The 17,799-nt window shown below is 42.2% G+C and overlaps 1 protein-coding gene across 2 annotated transcripts in view; it reads right to left on the minus strand.

Moving 5' to 3' along the window:
* The window catches only part of nphp1 (nephronophthisis 1), a 144,341-nt gene extending 129,982 nt beyond the window's left edge, over positions 1-14,359 (minus strand). For both annotated transcript variants that reach the window (XM_060855909.1, XM_060855900.1), the window contains exons 1-3: positions 14,199-14,359; positions 11,796-11,854; positions 9,689-9,749 (exon numbers count right to left, since the gene is read on the minus strand). In XM_060855909.1, the coding sequence (XP_060711892.1) occupies positions 9,689-9,749; positions 11,796-11,854; positions 14,199-14,261 (183 nt within the window). In that variant the 5' untranslated portion in view covers positions 14,262-14,359. The remainder of the gene's footprint in view (positions 1-9,688; positions 9,750-11,795; positions 11,855-14,198) is intronic.
* Between the last annotated feature and the right edge of the window lie 3,440 nt (positions 14,360-17,799).

Consider the following 17,799-nt stretch of genomic DNA (forward strand, 5'->3'; position numbering starts at 1 on the left):
ATACAGATAATTGGAGGGTAATTACTATAGGTCCCATTCTCTTTTGCTTATTTAATAAGATATTCATTAAGAGACTAAGTGAGGCAGTTGAGTTGAATTTTAGACAAAAGGGGTTCCTTGCTATACCCTCTGGATGCAATGAAAACATTGCTATTGTAGATAACATTGTCAAAGGAGCAAAAAGGAATATATAAAAAAAAACTCTCAGTTGTCTTTATCAATTGGATCAAATCATTTGACTTGACTGGGCATAAGCTGCTTCCTAAAGCATTACAAAGTGTGGCCCTCCCAAAAGAATTCATCTAATTAATTGATAATCTATATACGAATAATACCATTGTAATTGAAGGCAGGTTTTATTAGAAAATGCCAAAGTGGTCAAACAGGGCACACTCTGTCCTCTAGTTTGTTTAATATTTAGTGACAACTAAAAGACTTTATCAGTGAAGCTTTTATGATGTTTAGATTAGATTCCCTACAGTGTGGAATCAGGCCCTTCGGCCCAACCAGTCCACACCGACCCTCCGAAGAGTAACCCACCCAGACCCATTTCTCTCTGACTAATGCACCTAACATGGGCAATTTACCATGGCCAATTCACCGGCACATCTTTGGACTGTGGGAGGAAACCGGAGCACCCAGAGGAAACGCATGCAGACATGGAGAGATGTGAAAACTCCACACAGACAGTCAACTGAAGCTGGAATTGAACCTGGGAGCCTGGCGCTGTGAGGCAGCAGTGCTAACCACTGAGCCACCGTGCCACCCAAAAAATGTTCTTTGGGTATTATTTTGATATTGGACATTTTATAATATCAATATTTTATTTGTGTTTAGTATTTTAAAGTATATTAGCGTTTTAAGATTAGTTTTAAATATTTTGTAGTTTTAGTTTAATATTTTACTACGTGTTCATTTGATCATTAAAATTTAGCTTTAATTTTAGACAGCACAAGAGTGGCGGGTAATGTGAGGCAATAATTGTAAAATACCACAAACACATCGGATGATGTCAATGCTAAGGGTCTATTAACTAAATGAATAGTGCTACACAGCTCTACTGTTCCACCCATCCATGCTTGGTGAGCCACTTTAACTCCGGTGTGTCTTCCCTGTCTCTACTCCACCTAGCAGTGAGCAGTTTTATAGAGATGATTTAAGTGTTGATGAATGACATTAAAACTTGGAAAAGGCACTATATTTGTAGATAATGTATCAAATTAGCATGCAGGTTCAGTTGACATTTGGGAAGGCAAATGCAATGTTAGTATTCATTTCAAGAGGGCTTGAGTACAACAATAGAAATGTATTCTATTCCTGATGAAGGGCTTTTGTCCGAAACGTCGATTTTCCTACTCCTCGGATGCTGCCTGACCTGTTGTGCTTTTCCAGCACCACTCTAATCTAAACTCTGGTTTCTAGCATCTGTAGTCCTCACTTTTGCTTAATAAAAATGTACTGCTGAAGCTGTATAAAGATCTGGTTAGATTGCATCTGGAATATTGTGAGCAGTTTTTGACCCTGTATCCAAGAAAGGATGTAGTGGCTTTGGAAGGGATCCAAAGGAGGTTTAGAAAGTAGAACAGTACAGCACAGTACAGGTCCTTCAGCCCTTAATGTAGTGCCGACCTTTTATCCTCCTCTAAGATCAGACTAATATATGTACCCTTCATTGTACTATCTTCCATGATCCGAGCCAGGCATCACTTGAATGTCCCTAATGTATCTAACTCTACCAGCACTGCTGGTAGTGCTTTTCATGCACCTATCATTCTCTCAGTAAAGAGCCTATCGCTGACATCTCCCCTAAACTTTCTTCCAAACACATTAAAATTATGTCCCTTCATGATAGCCATTTCCACACTGGCTATCCACTTTATCTATGCCCCTCATCATCTATCAAGTCACCTCTCATCCTTCTTCGCTTCAATGAGAAAAAAACCTAGCTCCCTCAACGTTTCTTCATAAGACAGGCCCTCCAATCCAAGCAGCATCCTGATAAATCTCCTCTGCCCCCTCTCCAACGCTTCCACATTCTTCCTATAATGAGGCAAACAGAACTGAATACAATATTCCAAGTGTGGTCTAACCAGGGGTCTACAGAGCATAACCATGTGGCTCTTTAACTCAATCCCCCTGTTCATGAAAGCCAACACAACATACGCCTTCTTGACAACCCTATCAACTTGGGTGGCAACTTTGAGGGATCTATGAACATGGACCCCAAGATCTCTCTGTTCCTCCACACTGTCAAGATTCCTGCTTTTAGCCTTGTGTTCTGCATTCAAATTTAACCTTCCAAAGTGAATCACTTCACACTTTTCCAGGTTGAACTCCATGTGCCACTTACAAGCCCGGTTCTGCATCCTGTCAATATCCCATTGCAACCTACAACCCTCCATGCTATCTATCACTCCACCAACCTTTGTGTCATCAGCAAACTTACTAACCCACCCTCACACCTCCTCATCCAAGACATTTATAAAAATCACAAAGAGAAGAGGTCCCAGAACCGATCCCTGTAGAACAACACTGGTCACCAAGCTCCAGGCTGAATACTTTCCATCTACCCTCACCCTCTGTCCTGATGACCATTCCAGATGAAGGGCTTATGCTTGAAACCTTGATTCTCCTATTCCTCGGAAGCTGCCTGACCTGCTGTGCTTTTCCAGCATCACACTCTCGACTCTGATCTCCAACACCTGCAGTTCTCACTTTCTTCATCACTAACCTCTGTCTTCTATCGGCCAGCCAATTCTGTATCCAGACAGACAGGTTTCTCTATATCCCATGATTTCTTACTTTCTGAATGATCCTACCATGGGGAAGCTTATCAAATGCCTTGCTAAAATCCATGTACACCACATTCACTGCTCTACCTTCATCAATATGTTTTGTCACATCCTCAAAGAATTCAATAACATTAGTGAGGCAGGACCTGCCCCTCACAAAGCTATGCTGACTATCTTTAATCAAACAATGGTTTTCCAAATGATCATAAATCCTGTCTCTACAGACATGAGACTGACTGCTCTGTAATTCCCAGGATTTTACCTATTCCCTTTCTTGAACAAGGGAATAACATTTGCCACCCACCACTCATCTGGCACTACTCCAGTGGACAGCGAGGACGCAAAGATCATCACCAATGGTACAGCAATCTCTTCCCTCGCTTCCTGTAGTAACCCAGGGTATATCCTGTCTAGCCCAGGGGATTTATCTATCCTTACGATTTTCAAAATTTTCAGTACATCCTCATTCTTAACCTGTTCAAGTGTACCAGTCTGTTTCACGATGTCCTCAGAAACGTCAATACTGAAGCCAAGTATTCATTAAGGACCTTCACTACCTCCTCAGGCTCCAGTCGTAACTTCCCTCCACCATCCCTGATCGGCCCTACCCTCACTCTGGCCGTCCTACTGTTCCTCACAGAAGTGAAGAATGCCTTGGGGTTTTCCTTAATCATACCTGCTATAGCTTTTCTATGTTCCTTTCTAGCTCTCCTAAGTCCATTCTTCAGTTCCTTCCTGGCTACCTTGTAACTCTCTACAGCCCTGTTTGATCCTTGCCTCCTCAACCTTAAGTAAGGTCCCTTCTTCCTCTTCACTAGTTGTTCCACATCCCTCATCACCCAAGGTTCTTTCAATCTATCATCCCTTCCTTGCCTCAGTGGAACAGCATTATCAGCAAGTACTTCCTAAACAACCTCCATATTTCTGTCATGCATTTACAAAATGATTCTGGGAAGAAGGGTTTGCGATATGAAGAGTCTGAGTCTGGACTCGATGGAGTTTAGAAGGATGGGGGGGGGGGGGATTTCGTTGAAATTTAAAGAATACTGAGATGCTTGGATAGGTTAGACATGGATAAGATGTTACCCCTAGAAGACAAAACTCGGACCAGAGGGCAGAGGCTCAGAGTGAAGGGACCAATTAGAACTGAGATGAAAAGGAATTTCTTCAGCCAGAGAGTAGTTAACCCAGGGAAATCATTACTGCAGAAAGCTGTGGAAGCCAAGTGATTTGAGTGCATTTAAGAAAGAGATAGATAGATTTCTGAGTAGGAAGGGGATTGCAGGTTACAAGGAGAGAACAGGTGAATGGCAGATTAGACTCATTGGCCGACTGGCCTAATTCCACTCCTATAGCTTATGATCTGGAAGCCTGTGTCCAGTGGCATATTACAGGGTTCAATGCTGGATCCCTTATTACACCTTTCCCAACTACTTGCAAAAGCACAATATATGGTCTTACGCACACACCAAAGAAATACATAGCTTTCAATCAATTTTACAAGTCATGTGGCAGAAAAAGGTAATTAAATGAGGAACCCAAAGAGTTCAGTACTTTCAAGCTCCAAAACATACCTCCTGATATCCCACCAGAGGAGTATATGCAAAATGATCGAATTATCAGACCAAATACAAAATGAGATAATGAGTAGTTTAGCACTATCAATCTCATAGAAAACATCAATGTCATTAAACGCTGTCAAAGTGTTCGCAAAGTTTCAAGTGAACCGTCCTCAGAATATTTGTAATTATCCGTTATAGTAAAGATGAGTACTGAAGCCAGTATCAAACATCAAACAAAAAAATGTACTCACATATATGAGAAGGTTTAATGAAATCTATTAATGTAAAATCCTCAATATATATAGCAATACATTGATCCCACATATGGAATTGATCAGGCTGGAATGCAAGTATAAACAATCTATTTAGGTTGGCGTTAGGTTGGAAGCTAGAAGGCAGGATGAGTAGAGTAATAACCTCAGGATTGCAACCGGTGCCATGCGCTAGTGAGGCTACGAATAGACAGCGAGTGCAATGAACACGAGGCTACAGGGCTGGTGTAAGAGAGAAGACTTCAGATAAGTTTTGGGGAAGGTGAGACCTGTGTAAGGAGGATGGGTTGTAACTGAACTAGAGGGGCATTAATATTCTAAGTGGGAGGTTTGCTAGAGCTCCTGATGAAGGGCTTTTGCCCAAAACGTCAATTTTGCTGCTCGTTGGATGCTGCCTGAACTGCTGTGCTCTTCCAGCACCACTGATCCTGAATTTACCTAGTTTTACCTCTTTGAGAGGGTTGTCAGGGGGTGGGAACCTGAGCTATGGATCATAATGGACAGCCAAATACAGCGTGCAGACAGTCAATGAGGAGGGATAGGCATTTGACAGGGCAAAGATGCAGTCAGTGTGATGGGTTGAAGTGTGTCTATTTTAATACAAGAAGTATCAGGAATAAGGGTGATGAACTCAGAGCATGGATCAGTACTTCTTGGAATTATGATGTTGTGGCCATTGCAGAGACTTGGATACCATACTGGCAGGAATGGATGCTCCAGGGTTTAGATGTTTCTAAAGGAATAGAGGGGGGAGATAAAAGAAGTGGAGGATTGGAATTGCAAATCAGGGACAGTATCACAGAAAGAGAGATCGTCAAGGAGAGTTTGTCCACAGAGTCAGTATGGGTGGAGTCAGAAACAGGAAAGGAACAGTCACTTTATTGGGAGTTTTCTACAGGCCCCCCAGTAGCAAAAGAGACACCGAGGAGCAGACTGGGAAGCAGATTTTGCAAAGGTGCAAAACTAACAGGATTGTTGTCATGGGTGTTTTAACTTCTCTAATATTGATGGAACCTACTTAGTTCAAATAGTTTGGGTGGAGCAGTTTTTGCTGGTGTGTGTCCAGGAAGGGTTACTGACTCAAAATGTAGATAGGTCAACTAGAGGGGAAGCCATATTGGATTTGGTGCTTGGCATGAACCAGGTCAGGTGTCAGATCTCTTGATGGGGGAGCATTTCAGTGATCACGACTCCATGACCTTTACTACAGTCATGGAGAAGTATATGAGCAGATAGGATGGGGAAAGTACTTAATTGGGTGAGGGGGAATCAAAATGCTATTATGTAGGAACTGGGGGACCTAAACTGGGAACAGATGTTCTCAGGTAAATGCACAATAGAAATGTGAAGGATGTTTAGGAAGCACCTGTTGATAGTGCTGAACAGGTTTGACCCATAAGGGAAAGAAGAGATTCTAAGTTGAAGAGAACCTCGGTTGACAAGGCATGTGGAACATTTAGTCAAGAGGAAGAAGTACGCTTACTTAAGGTTGAAGAAGCGAGGATCAGACAGGGCTTTACAAGGTTACAAGGTAGCCAGGAAGGAACTGAAGAATGGACTTAGGAGAGCTAGAAAGGGATATGAAGAAGTTTTAGCAAGTAGGATTAGGGAAAATGCTATGGCATTTTTCACTTATGTGAGGTATAAGAGGATGGCCAGAGTGAAGGTAGGGCCAATCGAGGATAGCGGAGGGAAGTTACAACTAGAGTCAGAGGGGATAGGGGAGGTCCCTAATGAAGACTTTGCTTCAATATTAACCAATGAGAGAGACCTTGATGTTTCTGAGGTCAACAAGAAAAAGACAAATTGCTAGAATAGGTTGATGTCAGGAAAGAGGATATGCTGAAAAATTTGAAAATCGTAAGAATAGATAAATCCCCTGGTCTGGGTGGGATATACTCTAGGTTACTACAGTAAGTGAGGGAAGAGATTTTTGCACCATTGGCGATGATCTTTTTCAGGAAAGAAGAAGGGTTTATGCCCGAAACGTCGAATCTCCTGTTCCTTGGATGCTGCCTGACCTGCTGCGCTTTTCCAGCAACACATTTTCAGCTCTGATCTCCAGCATCTGCAGATCTCACTTTCTCCTTGGATGAGAAAGTGGAAGGGTGGGTTAGTAGGTTTGCCAATGATGTGAAGGTTAGTGGAGTGGTGGATAATGTGGAGGGCTGTTGTAGGTTGCAACAAGTCATTGACAGGATGCAGAACTGGGCTGATAAGTGGCAGATGATGTTCAACCTGGAAAAAAAGTGAAGTGATTCACTTTGGATGGTTGAATTTAAATGCAGAATACAGGGTTAAAGGCAGGATTCTTGGCAGTGCAGGAACAGAGGGATTTTGGAGTCCATGTTTGTAGATCCCTCAAAGTTGCCACCCAAGTTGTTAGGGTTGTTAAAAAGGCTTATAGTGTGTTGGCCTTCAATAGCAGAGGGATTGAATTTAAGAGCCATGAGGTCATGCTGCTGCTCTACAGAGTCCTGGTTACACCATACTTGGAATATTGTGTTCAGTTCTGTTTGCCTCGTTATAGGAAAGTTTTAAAGGGTGCAAAGGAGATTTATCAGGATCCTGCCTGGACTGGAGAGCATGTCTTATGAAAAAAGGTTGAGGGATCTAAGTTTTTTTCTCAGTGAAACGGAGAAAGATGAGAGGTGACTTGATAGAGGTGTACAAGATGTTGAAAGGCATAGATAGAGAGCATAGACAGAGACATTTTTCCATGGCAGAAATGTCTATCACGAGGGGGGATAATTTTAAAGAAATTCGTGGATAATTTAGGAGAGATGTCAGAGTTAAGTTCTTTACTCAGAGAGTGGTAGATGTGTGGAATGCACTGCCAGCAGTGGTAGTAGAATCAGATACATTTGGGACATTTAAAAGACTCTTAGATAGTTACATGGAAGTTAGTACAATGAAGAGTATGTAGGTTAGTCTGATCTTAGAGTAGGATAAAAGACTGGCACAACATTGAGGGCAGAAGAGCCTGAATTGTGCTGTACTGTTCTATGTTTTTGATGTTGCAGATGTGTTACATCATAGGCAGCTGCAGGTATACCAGCAAGTTGCAATTTTGGAGTAGTCATAATACATGGAATCAGTCAAATGTCAGAGCCACAACAGAAACCACTGCAGGCTACTCAAGAAATACATACTGAACTGAATATGAAAGAAAAATAGAAACCTCACTCTCTTAAGAACCAGCAAATCTGCTGTCCATAGAAAGCTGAAAACCCAAGTGTAAATGATTAAACAACCATTTCAAGATAAAGCCAAAACTTAGAATATCATATTGGAGACAGTGAAGCCTTTACACTCATAAAGCTAAACAAAGAGCTGAAAGAGGGGGAAAAAAGTAAGCAAGGTGAACTACAGGTTGTGAATCACAATCCAATAAAAAACTTCCCAATTTATAGGAAGACACAGAGGTGCTAACACGCTCCACAGGAGCAACCTCAGAAACACTGGCTTATGTACAAAAAGTACTGCTTAAGGAAATGGCAAAAACGAAGTGTAGATGGATAGCAAATATGGCCATCTATGACCAACCGCTCAGAAAACTGTCATGGTCAGAAACTAATGTCAAAATTGACACTTTAGTGACAGAATCCAAGCAGGTTACAGAAGAAAACAAAGAACCTCTGAGGTCAAGTTCTCCAAGAATATAGGGGGAAAAAGTTGACAAGTCAGAACAATAGCCAGTATCACTGATTGTGGAAATTCAGACAAAATCACCACCACGTGACCCAGATTTTTCAGTAAACTACATACACATGAAAAATAGGATTACCAGTTATTGCAAATAACTTTTGGAATGCAGGAGTACACTGTACCTTTAAGAGGCTTTTTAAACATATTTTTATAATCAACTTGTTTATAGATGCTATTACACACTTCTGCAGCAGGTGGGACTTGAACTCCGTGCCTTCTGGTTCAGGGGTAGGAACACTGCCACTGCGCCACAAAAGGCAATCTGAATGAATGTGCATACAGAACACAATGAACTCCAGTGTTCTGTTCTAAATCTGTTTTACAACTTCAAACATGTTTTATGATTTTAAATAAACTAAGCCATACACTTAATCAATCCTTGATGAGTGGTCGATATCAACAACACTGACACTGGTGATCAAGTCTGCCATACGGAAGGAAAGACTTCATCTCTGCTGCTCCCCTTCCCCATCCACAGGACCTCTGAAACCAGTAGTCCCAACAAGTGGTCAGCAGTAAAAGCTTGTCCTCCTTAGGTGATGAGCAACAACTCCCTCAGTCTACTCCTGGCATCATTAATGGCAACTTTTGTCTGAGTTTTCAGAGATTTGGAGAAGGGTGGAGGTTAGACGGAAAAAGAATTAAAGGATAAAATTTCACTAGTACAATTGCAACATTTAAAAGGCTTTTGGATGGGTATATGAATAGGAATATAGAGAAGGATATGGGCCAGGTGCTGGCAAGTGGGACTAGATTGGCTTGGGATATCTGGTCAGCATGGATGGGTTGGACCGAAGGGTCTGTTTCTGTGCTGTACATCTCTATGACTCTAATTCAAATATCATAATTCCACCAAATTGCAGAAATTTCAGAAGAGCAAGCCTGTTTTGTACAACGGGAAATTGAATTTTTGATTCCACTCTATTGTTTCAAAAAGCAGGATGCAATCACCAATGCTCCTCGACTGGAAGAAGGGGTACATGTGTATTGGATGACTCAATCAATATGTTGGCCATAAGCTCTTTTTACAGAATAAGAGTTGGCCCCATTAAAATTTTCCCCTTTAAAGATAATCCTACATGAAATAAGAGACTGTTGTGCCTGCCAGATGACCAGAAACTATTGAATGAAATTTGTTGCTGTGTGTGACATTGCTTTGTCATATGGGACTTTTTTGGACCTACTTTAAAAAAAAGACTCCACTATGGTACAACTGCCCAACAGGATACATGAAGGAACATTTTTTTTAAAAGCTTTCAGACCAAATCCTAATGAGATTTCTACAAGGTGAAAAACTGAAATTCTTCAACCATTAAGAGATAAAGGCAACAAGCTTATTAAATTTTAAACTTACTTTCTTCAACTTGCGTAGTGTCTGCAAGGTTTCATCCACTGATTTCTTTAGTAGGATGCATCTGTAAACCCCAAAATGTATTGTAAAACAAAGTTGTTTACAGAACCATAAAAAAGCAGGAATATACAAACTATAAAGCTAATGACCTCAAACACGTTTTGATGCACAGGCAAACGGTGATGGTGGTAGCATGCTTTAACTTGTTGTTCTTGCTCTCCAAAGTGCAATCAACTGAAAGGATACTATACATTCCAATGGTCACAATAATCTGAACATTGTTTTAGGCAAAAGACATAGCAAATTGTGTAGTTATGTATTAAATAAATTCCACAATTTTGACTCCAATTATTATTTACTTGGTAAATTAGTAGATATGAAAAGTCCAGTCCCTGTGAAAGACGAACATTAAAAGACGATTTAACTCTACAGATGTAAATACATCTAGCTGATACAAGAAATAAAAAGCTACAGTAATGAGGTCAGATTTCCAATACTATAACTGAGATGGACAACAGAGATGTGAAGGTGGTTTAACGCATGTAGTTTTGCTCAAATAAACAGAATACACAGCCCCTAAAGATTAGTCAAGGAGAGATATTTTAAGGATGTCTTGAAGGAAAACAGAAATCCAGAGAATTAGGAATCCCTGAGCTTTAAGACTTTGATACTTGAAGGCATGACTACCATTGGTGGGGTGATTTTAAAAAATTGGAGATGTTCAATGTCAAAGTTGGCACATTAAACACATTCAAGTCGATTGTCCCCTGCTGTGTTGAAAAGAGGTGGAGATTGCTGTGATATGCTATGTGCATTCATCAAAGTTTTCTTTTTACAACAAAACTGTTGGGAAAAGTCAAGCTAGTGTGAAAGCATCCTTGTTCAACAATCTAGTTATTTAAACACACAATTATAAAGTAGGCATCATGGTCTCTATATTGTTAAACCATTAAAAGGGCAAGAAAAATCTTTGAAGACTTGCAAAGGAATGGTTAAGACCAATAAACAGTAAAGGGAAAGACGATGCAGAACTACACAGACTTAAGATTTATTTCAAAGGCACTTCACAGCATCACTGACACCGAGATTGATATCAGAAATAAGCAGATTGTCTCATGAGAATAGTTTGGATGGGCTGGGCTTCTTTCCATTGGAGTTTAGAAAAGTAAGATATGACTTGACTGAATTGATAAGATTCTGAATGACCTTGATGAGTGGACATGGAAGGATTGTAGATCGGTCCAGAACAAGGGAGCACTATTTTAAAGTTAGGGGTTCGCCTTTCACAACAGAAATGAGGAGCAATTTCATTTCTCAGAGGCTGTACAACTTTAGGATTCTCTGCCTCAATGCACTGGGCAAGGTCATTGAATGTTTTTATGATAGGGGTGGATAGATTATTGTTAGGCAAAGGAGTCAAGGATTATTGAGTATATGAATGTGGAATTTGTAACATAAACAGATTAGCTATTGAATGGTAGAGCAGGCTCAAGGGACCAAATGGTTTACCTCTGTTCAATCAAACAAAGTTTGACACATGAGCCAAATAAAGAAATATTAGGGCAGATGTGTAAAAGGTTCATCAAAGTAGATTTTAAAGAGGAGGTTCAAGGATGCAAGAGTTTTAAGCAGAGAAAGTTAGAGCTTAAGACCTTGACAGTTAAAGACTTGATTATCAATGGTGGAGCAATTAAATGAAGAGGTCATAATTAGAGGAGTGCAGAAATAAAGGAATAGGGCTGGAGAATATAACAAAGAAACGGTGAAGCTATGGAGGGATTTGTAGGCAAGGATAAGGATTTTAAATTTTGGCTGTTACTCAGGAGCCGATGTAGATCATCAAACACAGGGATGCAGGAGATAGAAGGTGGTGTAAAGTAGGGCACACGTAGCAAATGGCAGGGCAATGAAAGCCTTTAAAACTTTCAGTATTGCAATGAGATAAGAAGCGTAGTGCAGTATTAGCAGGAACTGTGACTGCCCATTATCCTAACATGCAAGTAATCATTGTTGATATCAGTGAAAGAAATGTTAAGTTGCCAGTCAAAAATCTGGCCGACTACTGTACAACTGTGAAAACAATTTAGAGATCAGCAAGCAAGCAACTTACCTCTCATAAACTTTCTCTCTTTTATCAGGCTGCTTAACGTCCTTCAACAAGGTATCAACCTGAAGATAAAACAAAAACATAATTTGCGCATGTTGTGTCACAGCTTAATATATTTGTAGGTCAGTGAACATATAAATGTTGAACATTTTCCATGATAGCAGAACACTAACTTGTTTGAATTCCGAATCATTATCAAATTTTAATGAAAGCCAGGATACTTGTGCATAGATTAAGTATGTTCTGTGAGATATCATAGATGACTTTGAGTATTATAAGTTATATAATCCTAAATGAATTCAGCAGAGAAAATTCAAAAACCGCCATTGATATTTTTGTTCATATCTAGGAATGCCAATGATGGGGGAAGAGTAGCACCTGCAGTTATAGAGTTGTACACACAGAAACAAACTCTTCAGTCCAACTTGTCCACCAGCATCTTCTGTCTCCTACCTTCAAGGTACTATACTTCCTAACAGATCAGTTGGCATTAATTAGCCTTATGATTCAAATACTAAACCTTACTAGCAAGTTCAATGTGATCTTACATTTCATATAAAAGAATACACAGTTGAAAACAGTGAAGCCACTTTTTTGCCATAGATAATAGAAATCTGGGATATGATTAATCTTCAATTAAACCTGTTTATTTCTTTGGACATGGAACAATTCAATGATTTTTGCGATTTTAGTGAAATGAACAAAGCCTCTACCTTAGTTTTGTTATTCCCAACCCAACTCCCCTAAACAGAATTATGCTGGACTTACTGATCATTCTTTACAATGAATGGTATTAAACCAATTCAGAAGATACTAAGAGTTATTTGCAAGGCTGACAAAGGTACAGGATGGTAGGCAAATTTCCTGTTAAACATTTTTGTATTGGGCAAGCAACAAACTCTAATGAGCAATAGTAATTCTGCACATTGGCAATTTATATTTACACAGTCATGACTTACACTGGAAATTTCTCCAAACTGACAACTGATTTGAAGAGCCCATTTATTTAATTTCTCAGTACATTTCAGGATATCCACATATGCGCTCTTGAACAGGAATGCTGGTGGCAAGCACTCTTCTGTGAAGGAAAATACTAATCCAGTTGGTTTTTCACAGCAGAAGTGCAAGATTAGTCTTTGGCAAACTTAACTTATCAATTCTTTTTTCCACTGTACAGTGATGAGTCTATTGGCATCCAGTAAATTTGTAATTCAGATACAAATAACCACTGCCTGACACCATTTTACCAAGTTTTTGATGATAGATATTTTGATCAGCATGTTCAGACATGCTGTGGCACACCTCTGGAGCAAGGACATGATCCAGTCCAACTGGCTCAGAGGCAGGGACGCTATCACTGCACACTGCAAAAGCCCTACAATAGTTATACAATGCCCAAGTTTGTCTTTGTGGATTTTATCCCCCATTGAATCGTCGATTTGTTAGGGTACAGATGGAAGCCATTCAGTCCGTCCGTGTCTGCACCAGCTATCTGACTGTGATTTGGGTGGTGAATCTGTGGAATTCTTTACTGCAGAGGTCTATCAAAGCTGAGTTGTTAAAAGTATACTCACAACTGAGGTACAGTTGAAAAGTGTGGCACGGGAAAAGCACAGCAAGTCAGGCAGCATCCGAGGAATTCCTGATGACTGGCTTATACCCAAAATGTTGACTTTCCTGCTCCTCGGATGCCACTTGACATGCTGTGCTTTTCCAGCACCACACTTTTCGACACTGATCTCCAATATCTGTAGCCTTCACTTTCTCCTCATCAGGACTGAGGGCAGTACGGTGGTTCAGTGGTTAACACTACTGCCTCACAGGGATCCGGGTTCGATTCCCACCGTGGGCGACAGTCTGTGTGGCCCCCTGTGTCTTCGTTGGTATCCTCCAGTTTCCTCCCACAGTCCAAAGATGCACAGGTCAGGTGAACTGGCCATGCTAAATTGCCCATAGTGTGAGGTGCATTAGTTAGAAGGAAATATAGGGGAATGGGTCTGGGTGGGCTCCTCTTTGGAGGGTCAGTGTGGACTTGTTGGGCCGAAGGGCTTGTTCCCATACTGTAGGGAATCTAATCTAATCTAAAGACCAGTAAGGGGATAACTGGGGGTAAAGGGAGTTGAGGATTATCTGCTCAGCCACGATTTCATTGAATGGCGGTGCAGAGCATACTCAATGGCCTACTCAATCTGCGCCTACATCTCACTGTCTTCACCAGTAATGATGGAAGAGGTATGTTATTCGTGCTGTTTGGAACCGCAAAGTCAATCGAGATGGCCTTCCCAACATGACAGACCGCTGTAACAATGTACAAGAGACAGCCACCTCAATCACCGACACCCGCCTGCAGAGACCAAAGGGGGGGGGGGAACCGATCTCCCCACCCCGGCGGCCAGTTGCGGCTACCTGGCTCTGGAGTTTGTTGGCGGTCAGCTGCACCAACAGCAGGGGCCCCTTCCGTAAGGCCATGGCTGAAGGGACGGAGGGTCAACTGCGGAACCCCAGCGCCAGGCGGCCGTTTAACCGCCGCTCCTTCCCCTCGCGGACCCGGCCGTTGCCATGGCAGCGGTGCTCGCGCCCGCGCGTGGCCTCACATCCACCCCCCCACTCCGGCCAACAACGGCGCAGCGCGCCCCTATGCGCACGCGCGGGGCGCCACTTGGCCCCTGCCTGCCCTGCAAATGTGTTGCTGGTCAAAGCACAGCAGGCCAGGCAGCATCTCAGGAATAGAGAATTCGACGTTTCGAGCATAAGCCCTTCATCAGGAATACCTGTCTGCCCTGTGCGTTGTCACACAGCGGCGTTGGACCCAGCTCCTTCCCAACTCGAGTCGGGTGTTTCTTCATTCGTGTAGGAGATGGGGCAGGGGAAGTAGGGTTATTGAATTGAGTGAGCTTCATTGTCACACGTACTCAAATGGACAGGCAGGAAGACACAGCAAGCATTGGGAGGTGAAAGAGAGGAGTGCAGATGCTGGAGATCAGAGTGTGGTGCTAGAAAAGCGCAGCAGGTCAGGCAGCATCCGAGGAGCAGGAGAATCGACGTTTCGGGCATAAACCCTTCATCAGGATCATCTCCTGGTGTTGCTGGCTTGCTGTGTTCTTCCAGCCTCCTGGCTGTCCATTTTGGATTCCAGCATCTGCAGTGTTTTTGTCTTGGGAGCAGGAAAATCGACATTTTGTTGTTTTCCCTGCTCCTCGGATGCTGCCTGACCTGCTGTGCTTTTCCAGCACCACACTCTTGACTCTAATCTCCAGCATCTGCAGTCTTCAGTTTCACCTAGCTTATTTTTGACTCTAAACACTACTCAAATGAGCACAGTGATAAGTTTACAAGTGGCCACCAGTAGCATCACCAAGACAGAAGCGGAGTAGGACACTTCAGCCGAAACAATTCTGTCCAATTCTTATTCTTCCTTTTTTCTCTCATTTCTAATTTCTCTTCTTTCATCCCAACTACGTCCTGAACTCAAATGCCGATATTGGACAGGGTGGGGCGGCATGATGGCTCAGTGGCTAGCACTGATGCCTCACAGTACCAGGGACTCGGGTTCACTTCCCACCTCAGGTGACTGTCTGTGCGGAGTTTGCATTCTACCCCATGTCTGCATGGGTTTCCTCCCACAGTGCAAAGATGTGCAAGTTAGGTGAACTGGTCATGCTAAATTGCCCATATTTTTAGTTGCATTAGTCAGAGGTATATTATAGGATGGGGGGATGGGTCTAGGTGAGTTGCTCTCAGGAAGGTCAGTGTAGGCTTCTTGGGCCGAATGGCATGTTTCCATACAGTGGGGAATCTAATCAACATAAAAAAAAGTTGAGTGAGGCATTCTCTCAGCCTGACGTAGCAATCTCTGTGTGGCCTCAGCACGGATTTCCAGATTCAGCATGGTCTCCCAGCCTTGAGCTAAAGCGCAGCACATTCTGTTGTCAAGACCCACTGCAGACTGGAGGTTAGGTGCTGGTGTGGACTGGGTTGGAAGGACTGCTGTTCTGAACTTTGTATTTCTCTATTTGTAAGTAAAAAATGAGGTCTGCAGATGCTGGAGATCACAGCTGCAAATGTGTTGCTGGTCAAAGCACAGCAGGTTAGGCAGCATCTCAGGAATAGAGAATTCGACGTTTCGAGCATAAGCCCTTCATCATATTTCTCTATTTGTCAAATTTATTCCTATGAGCTGTAATGCTGGACTTTATATTTCTGATTGTTTTTTCCTAAGAGCTTGTACTGAAGAATCTGTAGCTAGATGGCAAGGACCAGCTATGACAAGTCCAGCGTTTCTTGTCCATCTCTGCTTTGGTCTCGGTCATTTCAGAGGGCAGTTAAGAATCAACCATATTGCTGTGGATCTGGATCAACATGATAATGTCAATAGAAGGTGAAGTCACCATAGTCTTACCAAACCATAGGCCTGATTCCTTCATGGTAACTTCAGCTGGTGCAGGAAGTGAACCCATACTACCAGCATCACTCTGCATCAAAAGATTTGCCATCCAAAAATAGTAATCAATCTTCAAAGTTTGTGAAAAGATTTGTAGCACAGGTGCTCATTGTTGTGGTTCTGTTTGCCAAGCTGGGAATTTGTGTTGCAGACATTTCGGCCCCTGTCTAGGTGACATCCTTAGTGCTTGGGAGCCTCCTGTGAAGCGCTTCTGTGATCTTTCCTCCGGCATTTGTAGTGGTTTGAATCTGTCGCTTCCGGTTGTCAGTTCCAGCTGTCCGTTGCTGTGGCCGTTATATTGGGTCCAGGTCGATGTGCTTATTGATTGAATCTGTGGCACGGCACTCATCCACAAATTCAATCAATAAGCACATCGACCTGGACCCAATATAACGGCCACTGCAACGGACAGCTGGAACTGACAACCGGAAGCGACAGATTCAAACCACTACAAATGCCGGAGGAAAGATCACAGAAGCGCTTCACAGGAGGCTCCCAAGCACTGAGGATGTCACCTAGACAGGGGACGAAATGTCTGCAACAAATTCCCAGCTTGGCGAAAAGAACCACAACATAGTATCAATCTCCCAGTGGCAGCATTCCAGAAGACTGGAAAGCCACTTTCTCCCCATAAATGTTGTGCATTTCCAAGATCGCTCTGTTCTTGGGAAGCATGTCATGTGGACACATTCTCAAACTCAATGTGCAGCATTCTGCTTATTGTTCTCAACTGGTCTTCGAAATAGTGCATGTACTTTCTTTATAGAATCTTCACAAGTATCTCAGAGGTCTTTCTGGATGACAAAGGAAATTTGATTGTTGCTATTTACAACCTCAGAAGACAGTGGAGGTGGGGTCACTGAACATTTTTCTTTTTAGACAAAGAAATTGAAGGCTATCAGGAGAAGATGGAAATGTGGAATTTGGAACATACACGATCAGCCATGATTTCATTGAATTGCCGGATGGCCTACTTCAACTTCTAATTCGTGCACATTTATAATCATGTTAGATTTATCATACATAAATGTAATTAGATTAGATTAGATTACTTAGTGTGGAAACAGATCCTTCAGCCCAACAAGTCCACACCGACCCGCCGTAGCGCAACCCACCCATACACCTACATTTACCCCTTACCTAACACTACGGGCAATTTAGCATGGCCAATTCACCTGACCGGCACATCTTTGGACTGTGGGAGGAAACCGGAGCACCCGGAGGAAACCCACGCAGACACGGGGAGAACGTGCAAACTCCACACAGTCGCCTGAGTCGGGAATTGAACCCAGGTCTCAGGCACTGTGAGACAGCAGTACTAACCACTGTGCCACCGTGCCGCCCACTAAGATCGTGTTTCCACAAGATTTACTTTCCACTTTTAATATTTTAACTGGGTCTTCAAGGTTAAGATGTCTGCAAATGAAGAGCTTGATAGAGTAAAAGATACAAAATCCTGTTAAAAATTAAAAGTAGCCAAGATCTTGAGCAATGTCAACAAAACAACAGATCAGAACTTAGATCTGAAAGAGAAAAAGTGCATCTGCAAAATAAAACGGCAGCTGG

Source organism: Hemiscyllium ocellatum, chromosome 3 (genome assembly GCF_020745735.1).
Source record: "Hemiscyllium ocellatum isolate sHemOce1 chromosome 3, sHemOce1.pat.X.cur, whole genome shotgun sequence".
NCBI lineage: Eukaryota > Metazoa > Chordata > Chondrichthyes > Orectolobiformes > Hemiscylliidae > Hemiscyllium > Hemiscyllium ocellatum.